We start from the raw sequence: 12867 nt of genomic DNA on the forward strand, positions 1-12867 counted from the left end.
TAAAGAAACAAGCTCAGGGTTCTCATTGATTTAGTGTCGTAGTGAGTTAAAAATGCATGTTTAAATACAATGAAATAAAAATGATTTATTTTAATTTAACTGTATAGCCGCTACCCCCCACCCCCAGCGGGCCACGGTAAAATTATCAAACATTGACCGGTCCGCGACGACAAAAAGGTTGGGGACCACTGCCCTAAAGGATCTGGCCATAGATTGGTGTAGATAATTCGAAAGCTTGCCAAGTTATAAACCTCCAAAATTTATAATAGGAGTCTATGGGGAATAAAAGGCCACTTTGAGACCCGGTACCAGAAGTACCGGTACTCGGATCGCTTAGTAAAGTAGCAACAAACTTCAGACCAGGGTCTACAACATATCCGAATTTGGTGTATGTGTATCGAAAGCCCTAGGAGGAGTTACTCTTGATAAATTTTTGTCTAAGCTTAAATAGGAAAACAGAATGTTGGCTTCTACAAAGCCAGCATAATAATGTAAAAGAGTCTGAATTTTAGCTGACTTTTTTATATAGATTCCTAAGATTACCACCCTAGGAATGGTCCAAATCCAAGAAATCCCGGTACACATGACTTTAATGGGCTACACTTAATTATTCATTAAATGGAAACTTACTTGGAATTTGAGAGTTGCATTTTCAAGAGATCTGTGTAGTATGTCTCATCAACAAGCTCACATTCCTTAGACACACAAGTGGAATGATTCTCAAGTGCCACCTGTTGATAAATGAATTATGCTTCTGTTTCACTAACAATACAAAGTATTAACAATGAATAGACCCTATCAAAACAATGTATCAAATTCAGTGATTTTACCTCCACCTTCTCCAACTGCTGCACTTTCTTCATCAAGGTCTCTAGCTCACTATTCTTCTCTGACAACATGAAATGTAATCGCTCAAGCTGGGCGGGGTCAGCTCTAATTCTCTGAAGCTGCATCACATTAGATATCTGCACCTATGATGAAAGAAAGAACAAAAATTATGGCAAAAAGTAGCACTTGATCTTTTCTCAACAATAATGCTAATGACTTTTACCCTCATGCGAAGCATCTGCTGTTTGGTAAAAGTATGCTGCTTTTGAAGAGACTGGTACTGTACTTTCAAACTGATCAACTGTCTCTCTATTTCTACACGCTTATCATCTACCTGTAAAAAATAATACTTATATCAGCACTTTAATATCATATGAATTTAAATAATTGAATAATATTAAAATCTATACCTCAGAAAATAGTGAGTTGCCTTTGCTGTTTGGATCCTGTGCATGGTGCAACACCTGGTCCAATTGTATCTGAAGGTCCTGGTTGGCTTTCCTGGATTTCTATTATGAAATATGAGATTAACATGTGCAGAGAACAATTGCACACTAAAATTTCCTTCAGCATATGACTTGCACATGACAATTCTTTAAGCAATGATGGATTTTGCATTTGGATCTGCGGATTGTAACTGTAGATAATCTGTCAATATAAAACAATTCAATCTTGCTCAGACAGAAGGTGACACAGGCCTGAGGGCCTCTTGGGAAATAAAAGCATCCAACCACTCCACAGTCAGCAAACTTGAGTGACCACCAGAGTTATAGGTGACAGCATCCAAACATCCCATTTCAACAAACACTCATGGACCCTACAGATCTGCTTCTTTACCCAAGAAAAACTATTCATAAAAAGCTACAACAAACAAATGGGTTTTCAGCTGGACTCAAACACTGAGTTTTACCACTCAGTATTAAGATCTATTGTAAATTCTTTGTAATGTGCACATGTGAATTGTACCTTTTAAACACTATCTGTGAAATTTAATAGACAGTCTTTAATTTAATAGATAGAATAATATACCCTGCTGATCTATAGTCAGTAACATAACACAAAATGCATAAAAATAAACAAGAACACTGTGACCCATTCTGCATTTCTTCATGCAGAGGTGAGGGTTATGGGCCTTGCTCAGGGGCCAAAGACTGACAGCTTAGTGGACCTGGGACTCAAAATAATGACCTTCTGATCAGAGGTCCAACACCTTAACCGCTAAGCCATTTACCCTCCCATAAACCCCGACTTGGTCACCATACTGAGGGGCATGGTATTTTTTGCTGTGAATTCTGTTATTGCCTTTGTAATTTGTGTCATTTTGAATTATGTTCCTATGGAGATATACTTTTTAACATTTCGGTCAGTGATACATGTCAGGTGATATTTACTGTACACTACTGGTCTGCATTTTATCCATGTATCCATCATATATGGTTTTGTGGTGTTTTTTAATCGTTGATACAGGTTAGTAGTGTTTCCCCATAAGGTAGCAACTACGGTGGCCGAGAAGTGCAAAACACATTAACAAATCCGAAAACAAAACAACAAATCCGAAAACACATTAACAAATCTGAAAACAAATTAACAAATCCGAAAAGAAGAAAACAAATGCAAAAACAAAAAAACAAATCCGAAAACACAACGACAATTCAGACAACCCGGAAACAGTAGGAATAGTTTGCGAATGGAAACTCGCCGATCATCGGACAAGACACCCGTCATTCACCTGTATATCTTGAATGACAGGTCTCTTGTACAATGATCGGTAAGTTTCCATTCACAAACTATAACTACCTTTTCTGGGTTGTCTGAGCCGTTGCACGAAACACATTAACAAATCCCAAAACACATTAACAAATCCCAAAACACAACGACAATTCAGACAACCCAGAAGAGGTTGGTATAGTTTGTGATTGGAAAACTTAGGGATCATTGGACAAAACACCTGTCACTCAAGGTATACATGAAGTCCAACAGTCTGCCGCAGGGAAAAGTTGGAATGGATGGATGGAATGGATTACTGTGGATTAATTATGTTATTTTCTTATATTTAAACAGAGAAATGTACACATTACACGTAAGATTCCATACCTGTATATGGGTAAGTTTCCATTCACAAACGATACCTACCGTTTCCGGGTTGTTTGAATTGTCGTTGTTTTTTCGGATTTGTTAATGTGTTTTCGGATTTGTTGATGTGTTTTGCACTTCTCGGCCACCGTAAGCAACAGTAACAAAACAGGTTCTACACAATACCTCACACTGTACAGCATCTTTAAAGCAAAAAGATTTCCACACAACGGTCCAGGGTTCTGTCAAGCCTGAGGCCATTATACAACAGGTCGAGATATAGCATAGCATGCAATCACTTATGTGTCACGAGACCAGAGTGTAACCGCAGCCTTTGCTGTTAGAATACCCTTTATCATCTTGTGATATTGCAAATGAAATTGATCGTTTAGCTCTAGATGTTTCATAAAAAGCACAATGTGTTGTTTATTTATAAATTAAAAATGGCAAATTGTTGGTAAATTGTTGTGGTATAGACATGTGCTGTTTGAAACACAAAAAGTTTATTATCATTATATTTTTATTGTTTGTGCTGTTGTGGAGGTTAGGCATTTGTTAGGATTTTTTTCTTTTTTAAAGTGCTGGAAACTGAAGGTTTTTGTGTCTACTTCTTTCATGCATAATCAATGCCTGATATTCATAAGCAATCAATGTCTGATGTTCCTGTGCCCCACCTGTAATTAACATAAAACTGTAAAGGGTGAACCAAATGGCTTAATTCATTGTGCCTGTGCCCCACCCACAGTTAATATATTCTGTAAAGCAATAAATTGATCAATACACAGAATACAATACAAAACTGATCAATACACAGGATAGCTGTTCTGTAGTGTCCACTATAAGTTATCCAGTAGGAGGTCCTAAATGTATCTGTCTATTGTTTGAAGGACATTTGTTACCAGGTATAAAGACTGGTCAAACACACAATACATTTGGGTTAAGTTCCAGAAGACAACTATGCTACACGAGCATCTTCCATAAACACTTTACCCCTGAGCTTGGTCCAGCTTACTTGTATGTATTAGAAGCATTTTAGTACATTGGCAAGCTATCCAACAAACCAAGTCGCCAAAAGAAAATCTAACAAAACATAATTTTTGTTAATATTTTTTTAAGATTCTTTGTAATCCTGTTGTATGTTGGATTTTTTTTTTTTGGATATGTTTGATTTTTCATCTTATTATTTTTCTCAGATGAAACTGATTGTGCTGACCAAACCATAGGTCCTAAGTCAAAGTGGTAAGTATGCAGTAATCTTGCTAAGACAAAATTGTACGTTATCAAACAATCTGATAAACATTTCCCACCCAAAATGTCACAATGTTGTAATCCAAAGTTTAATGATGATTTAACAAAATTTATAAGAAGCAGAAAAGTTTGAGTTTTTGAGTTTCAGAATAGACAAATCACAATCAATTAGGAGTAGGTCATCTACAAAGTATGGTCAAATGGCATCCTACCCTTGCTATTTACAATATCTGCAGAGAAAAAATGTGGGAAAAAATCCTTTGTAGAAATAAAATTTTTGTTAAAAATTCAAAATGTATGACTTACCATTTGAAAAATAGCAAATTCCTGAGATCACCAATACTCAATATATTTATAGGAATAAAAAAAAACTTAATTATTTCATACTGAGTGGTACAAAAGTTCTGAACAATTCGTTCATTCATTTTCTACTGCTTATCCGAACTTCTCGGGTCATGGGGATCCTGTGCCTATCCCAAGTGTCATCGGGCATCAAGGCAGGATACACCCTGGACGGAGTGCCAACCCATCGCAGGGCACACACACACACTCTCATTCACTCACACAATCACACACTACGGACAATTTTTCCAGAGATGCCAATCAACCTACCATGCATGTCTTTGGACCGGGGAGGAAACCTGGAGTACCCGGAGGAAACCCCCGAGGCACGGGGAGAACATGCAAACTCCACACACACAAGGCAGCGGCGGGAAACGAACCCCCAACCCTGGAGGTGTGAGGCGAACCGTGCCCCCCTAGTTAAGAATAGCTCTTTCTTTGGACAGACCCAACACACGTTTTTTTATTTCTCCAGTGCATTCAATACCATCCAGACCAGACTGCAGAAGACAAAACTGTAAAACATTTAGGTGGATGGTCTCACAATTATCAGGCCACAGTTTGAGAGACAACAGAGCTGTGTGTACATCTGATAAGTAAAACTGGGACCCCCAGGGAATGGTGCCATCTCCATTATTTTTCACCACATACCCTGTTTTAAGTACTTCACTGAATCATATCATCTTCAGAAATTCTCTCATGACACAGACAAAAGCTGTCATTTAAGCTGTGTGGATAGTGGACACAAGCACAAGTACACAACTGTGGGGAGAACTACCTACAGATAAATGTGGCAAAGATAAAAGAAATGGTGATAGATTTCCGCAAGAATAAGCAGTTTGCATACGTTGGAAAAACATGGGAATTGTGTAAACATAAGTACCTGGGCATCCAATTAGACAATAAGCTGAATTGGTCCACAACCACAGAAGCCATCTACAAGAAGGGCGTGAGCCAACTCCACTTCTTAAGGAGGCTCGGGTCTTTCAAAGAGTGCAACAGGATGCTCCAGATCAGTCAAAGCATCAAAGCAAAAGGTGCCTATAGGCCAAACAAACTCAACAAAAATCTGATTCTGTTGTTGGCTCCACGTTTGTTACCATGAAGGATGTGATCAGGGATAGAATACTGGCAAAACTGCTGGTGATTATAGACATTATGAACTCTCACTGTACAGACTCTCAGATCCACCCCATGGCACTCTGCACATAATTTCTTGTTTATTACTCTTTGACCCATCTCATATCCCTACTGTATTTTAATTGTAGTCTAGCCACATTGGTTGCAAGACAGTGATTTCTTTGCCGGTCCCAAGCCCGATAAATAGAGAGGGTTGCATCAGGAAGGCCATCCAGCATAAAACGTGCCACATTTCAACATGCAAGTTGTCAGTTGTCTTGTTAATAGATGAGCTTATGGAGAGAATTCCTAGACAGGAGATTGTAGTGACTGGATTTCCATGGGCATGTCAATGAGGGAAACAGAGGTGATGAGGAGTGATGAGCAGGTTTGGTGTTAAGGAATGGAACCTAGATGGACAGATTGGGGTGGAATTTGTGGATGGGAATGGCTGTAGTTAAAACTTATTTCCAAAAGAGAGAGGAACACAGAGTTACATATAAGAGTGGCGATGGCTATATAGTAGTGCAGGTGTGGACACGACAATCTGAGAGAGATTACTGACTGCAAGGTAGTGGTAGGAGAGAGTGTAGCTAGATTCCATCATGTGGTGTTATGAACGATCTCTCTGGTGTTCAGGAAGAAGAGGAAGCAAAAGATAGAAAAAAATTTTTGCTCTGAGAATGTTAATGGAGAAGTACAGAGATGGTCAGAAGGAGCTCCACTGCATCTTTGTACATTTAGAGAAAGCATATGACAGGGTTCTGAGAGAGGAACTATGGTATTGTATGAGGATATCAGGATTGGCAGAGAAGTACGTCAGAGTAGTTCAGGATATGTATGAGAGGAGTATGACAGCAGTGAGACGTGCTGTAGGTCAGACAGAGGAGTTCAAGGTGGAGGTGAGGCTACATAGAGGATCATCTTTGAGTCCTTTCTTGTTTGCTATGGCGATGGGCAGGTTTACAGATGAGGTCAGACAAGAAACGCTGTGGACAATGATGTTTGACATTGTGATCTGTAGCAAAATTAGGGAGTAAGAGGTGAAGAGGCAGTGGAGTGGTTGAAAAAAGTATCAGGAGTGTTGTGTGACAATAGTGTAGTAGTGAGACCAGCTATGCTGTATGGGTTAGAGACTGTAGCAGTGAGGAAAAGACATTAGGTGAAAATTTAGGTAGCAGAGATGATGTTGAGGTTCTCCTTAGGAGTGACGAGGATGGACAGGATTAAGAACAAGCACATCAGAGGGACATCTCAGGTTGTATGTTTTGGGCACAAAGTCCGAGAGGCTAGATTGAGTTGGTTTGGACATGTGCAGAGGAGGGAGAGTGGTTATATTAGTAGAAGGATGTTGGAGATGGAGCTGCTAGGTAAGAGTTAAAGAGGAAGTCCAAAGAGGAGATTACATGGATGTGTTGAAAGAGGACATGAAGTTAATTGCTGCGAGAGTAGAGGATACCAAGGATAGAGTTATGTGGAAACAGATGATTTACTGTGGCGTCCCCTAACAGGAAAGACTGAAAGTAGAAGACGACTATATTTTAATTTGTAGTGGAAATTTTAAATATCATGACTGTTTATATGTGCATTCATGGTAAATTCTGTGTGTCAGAGAGAGAACAGGAGGAAATGTCTCTACCTTAAACAGTCACACAACAAATGTTCCGGCCATAAACGTTCCTGCCATAAACATTCCATGTGTTAAAGGGATGGGAACATTAAGGGAGTGTGGGTGCACGTACTTGATCGATCTGACTTTACTGAGGTGACTGAGAGGTCACAAACACAAGCACACACATACCAACACACATACCAGGCTACACAAGCACACACCTAGGGTATAAAAGGGAGAGCTGAATCACACCATCTTTACTAATTTGCTTTTACCAACAACTCTGAGTCTGACTGCGTTTTATATATGTAGATCAAAAATGCCACCACAAATTGTACCAAGATTCGATGACAACTTAATTTCCCTCCAGTGATTAATAGTAAAGTGATTAATATTAAAATGTTATTGTATATAATTATTGTAAATGAACAAATTTCCCATATTGGTGGTGCTTAAGGATTTGAGTGGCATACATCAAAATTACCCTACCACACATTTAATTAAAAGTATATGAGCATTATATGGCACACCATAAACTTCAATATGAAGTACAATATAAAAGAAGAAAAACTGAGGAAGAAGAAGAAGAACGACAACAATAACATCATACCATCAATAAAGGGGGCCTCCACTATTTCAGTGTGGGTCCCCTACTAAAATTAGCTTCTCTTCAGCTCAATTTCATGTGAGCTCAGGTCAGAGTAATAAACCTCATCTCTGCTTTCAACCAGTCTAAAGAATTTGCATTTTATTTATTTTAGTATGCTCATTCAACTGAGACAATGAATGAGCAACAGTCTGGTCACTGTGGTGACAGTTGACAGCAGACAGTTGTACATACTCCCACCCCTTCACCTGAGACAACACAAACTCAGCCTCATGTACAATGTACAAAACAAAACGGGACCACAACAGGGGTCACAACGGGACTCCTACATTCGCTAAAATCAAAAATGGCCACGATCTCATTCCAAACAACTTTTTTGTGTTTGATAAAATTGTAACCCTGTGTAAAAGTAACACTGGGAAATTTCTCAGGAACCACAATTAACAGATCAACAGGAACCACCACTTTATGTTCTAAGGAGATTAAGGTATTATATTTTATATTATATATACAGTACATACTAACATCACTGCAAGTAGTTGTTCACGTTTTAAGTCACATTGTCATTACATTTGTAGAACCTTTGGAGGAAAATAATGCATTTAGTTCATTTTGGCTGTAACATAAATGTTGAAAAAGTGAAGTGCTGTGAATACTTTCCAGAGGTACTGTATATAGGCCTACTATTAATAACATTTTTATGAACGTCACTTACTCTAGAAGCAAAGAGATGTCAAGGTGAGAGCCAGTGAAGCAGCTTGTCTTTGGTTCTTTTAATTGTGATGATTTTGGCTCACATTTAACAAAAACCCAACAGTTCACTCTCTCAAAAAAAAAGAATACTTCATAAAACCAATAAAAAACATTTTACACACAAACGGATCACCTCGATGCCACGCAAATTGAGGCAGTAATTAAAGAAAACGGAGCCCAAGTATTGAGTACAAATACAGTAAATGAACAAAAGGCCAACAATTCACTAATAAGGTTTTTTTTACATTGGTCTTCTTCTTCTTTACAGTGGACTCTTCTTTGGACTTCTTGATATTATCTCACTGACTCAGTTATCCTAGAGGATCCCTTTGGGTGCTTTTTTCTGAGTATGATATTATTCACCCCACTATTGTCTCCGTGTCTGGGTTCAGCCCTCTGCAGTGCTGAGTGCTACAGTGATGGAAAATGCAGGCATGAGTGTGAACAGAAATAAAAAAGAATAAATAAAAAAAGAAAATGGAGCAAGGTACTTAAACAGGTCCTGGAAGCAAGCTTGCAGCAGCAGGTGGTGACCTGAGAGCTGGCCTACAGCATGCACATGGCCACCACAGAATTCAAGGCAATTAAACAGCTTTCCCCTCCCCCGCCCAAGCCTTCAGTACCCCGCTAAAACTGAAACTGACGGCAAAGAATGTCATTGAGGCATACTTACATGTGTTGGAGAGTCCGGCTTACCAAGAAGATTGGCCGGAGGAGATCCTAGCATCCTAGTGCCCCGCCTGTCAGGGGATGCCAAGCTCCCGGCCTACACCCTTTCTGACAATGACACTTGCAAACTACTGCACTCTAGAAAGGGATATATTAGTTTGCTGTGGGCGAACCTCTATAAACGCTGTGTCAGAATTCCACTGCTGAGCCTATGGACACCCTCCCCCGAACCACTCGGTGCTTGCTACAGCTTGACTGCTTCTCAACTGGTGAGATCGTCAAAAGCTCATTCGGCTCTGCCTAGAGAAGAAAGCCATCGGGTTCCGCAGGCCTACGTCCACCAGGGAAAGGCTGGAGAGTGCCCTAGCCAACCTGGATGGGGTGAGAGGCATGATAGCTCCTCCACCTGAACACGGCATATTTCTCCCACAGCCCCAAACCAGCAGCCCAAATAGAGAGGAGACCTTAGGAGAGGTGCCCCGTCAAGCCTATGAACACCAAACCAGAGAACCCTGTGATCCCAAAAGGGGTGCATAACCCAGGAGCAACAGGGAGGTCCCATGTCATCAGAAGGTGAGCAGTCTTCCCCCCTAGCCAACTCCCACTCTACTGTGTGTCAGCAGGTACACCTATCATGTCAGAAATCATGGTGAATCGGTGCCGTCTATTGTAGTTGAAGCATCTGAGGACCTCAGTCTATCACCCCAGACCGAAGGCCTGGCCAAGAGATTCAACAAGACCCTCAAGCTAATGCTATCATCATCAAGTGCGCAGATGACACAACTGTGGTGGGTCTCATCAGCAAGAATGACTAGTCAGCATAAAGAGAGGAGGCGCAACAGCTAACTGCCTGGTGTAGAGCCAACAACCTGTCTCTGAATGCTAGTAAAACTGAAGAGATAGTTGTTGACGTCAGAAGGGCACAGAGTGACCACTCTATGTTGAACATCGAGGGATCACCTTTAGAGATCGTCAACAGCACCAAATTTCTTGGTGTTCATCTGTCTGATTTGGGAACTGCACCGTTTTGGATCACAAGATCCTGCAGTGGATAGTGAGGACAGCTGAGAAGATCATTCTAGTCTCCATCATGGTCATTTCCACCACACACTGCATCTGCAAAGCCAACAGCATTGTGGATGACCCCACACACCCCGCATACACACACTTCACCCTCCTGCTATCTGGAAAAAGGTACTGAAGCATTTGGGCCCTCACAACCAGACTGTAACAGTTTCTTTCCCCAAGCCATTAGACTCCTCAATAACTGAACTGTACAGAGCACAGACATACACACCAGCTCTATGGACTACAATGACCTACAACAAATACACACTCTTCCAATATACATCCATGTCTACAGCACAACCATATCAAACAGTTCAGTCATAGATTTCATACAAGAAATGCAAACTCAAATTAATAACATATTTTCTATTGTCAAGGAGCACCTGGAGCCGGCCTGAAAGCACCAGCGACGGACAAACAACTGGGCGGCCAAAATTCTCGCCTGGTGATCAGGTCCTCTTACTCGTCCCTAATGTGGCATGCAAGTTCTTGGCCAAGTGGCAGGCCCTTACACAGTTCTCAAAAGTGCTTAAGAAATGGGATCCGAGGTTGCTGTGTCTACGTTTGATATCTCACCCACAGACTCCACTGAGCATACCTTGGTTCCAGGGGGGACGGACCTGTCCCCGAACCAGCAAAAGGATCTCATAGAGGACTAGGTGGGTAAGGCCGAGGGTGGTCAAGAAGACGTTGGCATGTTGGTCCACCAGCTCCACGAGATCCTGTTTCTGAGATCAAGATGCCCACCTGGGGTGCTGGAAATGCGGCGGCTGTACCAGGTTCCTGAGGCCGGCTGTCAGGCTATAGAAGTGGAAGTGGACAGAATGCTCAAAGATGGGATCACCTGCACCTGATCACTTCCACCAGCCCATGGTCCAGCTCCATCGGCATTGTGCTGAAGCCCAATGGGAGCCTGCGGCTGTACATGCCTTCCTGGGGCTGGAGAGATACTACAGAAGGTTTGTCCCTAACTTGTCTTCTATAGCATCCACCCTCTCAGATCCCACACAGAAGGAACAACCAAACCGGGTGTGCTGCACAAAGGTGGTGGAGCGCACCTTCGAGGAGTTGAAGAAAGCTCTCACAAGCAGCTTAGTCCTTTGAAATCCTGACTTTTACCACCCCTTCATCATCCATATGGATGCATCTGACATCAGACTCGGGGCGGTGCTGTCTCAGCTCTTTAAGGGTGAAGAACACTCGTCCCATAAGCCAAAAACTAAACCCAGCAGAGCAGAAGTACACCGCTGTGGAGCAGGAGGCAATCACAATAAAGTGGGCCATTGAAGAGCTTATGTACTATCTAGCCAGTAAGAAACTTTACCTTAGTTACTGACCATGCCCCACTACATCGGATGGCTAAGGCTAAAGACTCTAATTCCCAGCTTGACTCGATGGAGGGCAATGTGACTGTGGCATTTACGTATAGCTATGTATAGCAAGGAGCACAATTCAGCCATGCTGGGTGCAGCACTCCCAAAGAGTTAAGGTTTTTCAGCTGGCAAACATAATTGAGTGTCTCTGCTGTGCTCTTTTTCAGATTACCCGGCTGAGACGATGGATAACGAGAGTTAACGGATTCAGCCCACTGACGACTGCCTATCTCTAGGTCATGCCTATCCGCTGCCGTTTCACTGAAGGCCGTCGCCAGCTCTTAAGGACGCCTTCACCGGGAGGATCATACAATGGAGTGGATTCTTCTCTGGGTTTCTTGATTTTCTTCTTGTGTAATCTTACTAACCATTTTAGCCAGAACACAGCAATTTCTGTTGCTGAACAAACTCCTGTGTTTCATATTCACCTCACTAATGTCTCCATGTCTGAGTGCTGAGCAGAGTGCTGCTACTAATATATACATACATACATACATACATACATACATACATATACACACACACATACACACAAAGGACCATACATGAAGATTATGACTACGCTGCTATTGAATTTATCTAGATATAATCAATTCACAATTATATGAGCAATAAGGATAATTGCTTCAAATTCAATATTCTAGCTTATATTTTAACCTGAAAATAAATATTTTTAATATGTCATTACACATGTGGACAAAATTGTTGGTACCCTTCCATTAAAGAAAGGAAAATCCAGAATGGTCACTGAAATAACAATAAATCAATAAATAAATTCATTAACATTTATATAATGCTGATCAATGCTCTACATACCTTAACTCTAATACAAACTTTGGTAATAAATTACCTCCAGAGCACTGTAGAGTGATGTGATTTCTTTCTCGCTTTCATCCTTTATATTTGTAAGTGTCTCTAGTTGCCTCTGAAGGACACAATTAGCCAGTTCCAGCTGCTGTTCTTTGTATTTCAATTCTTGATGCTCCTGCTCTAATGCAGCCTTAGAAGAAAAAGAAAACAAACAAACAAAAAAAAAACAATTAGATTAAAAGCGGCTCCCATGATAGTTCTTTCATGAATGTCCATTTGAAAAGACTTAAAAAAAGAGTTTTTTATATATAAAAATCAAAAAATAGACAGTCATAAAATTACTCAGAGACAAAATGTGTGCGCAA

At 40.8% G+C, this 12867-nt stretch overlaps 1 protein-coding gene across 3 annotated transcripts in view; it reads right to left on the reverse strand.

Annotated features, from left to right (window-relative positions):
- Nucleotides 1-12867, reverse strand: part of spdl1 (spindle apparatus coiled-coil protein 1) — a 48316-nt gene that overhangs the window by 16698 nt on the left and 18751 nt on the right. For all 3 annotated transcript variants that reach the window (XM_027135287.2, XM_027135289.2, XM_027135286.2), the window contains exons 5-9: nt 12543-12692; nt 1239-1337; nt 1052-1162; nt 831-971; nt 631-731 (exon numbers count right to left, since the gene is read on the reverse strand). In XM_027135287.2, the coding sequence (XP_026991088.1) occupies nt 631-731; nt 831-971; nt 1052-1162; nt 1239-1337; nt 12543-12692 (602 nt within the window). The remainder of the gene's footprint in view (nt 1-630; nt 732-830; nt 972-1051; nt 1163-1238; nt 1338-12542; nt 12693-12867) is intronic.

This window comes from Tachysurus fulvidraco, chromosome 17 (assembly GCF_022655615.1).
Source record: "Tachysurus fulvidraco isolate hzauxx_2018 chromosome 17, HZAU_PFXX_2.0, whole genome shotgun sequence".
NCBI lineage: Eukaryota > Metazoa > Chordata > Actinopteri > Siluriformes > Bagridae > Tachysurus > Tachysurus fulvidraco.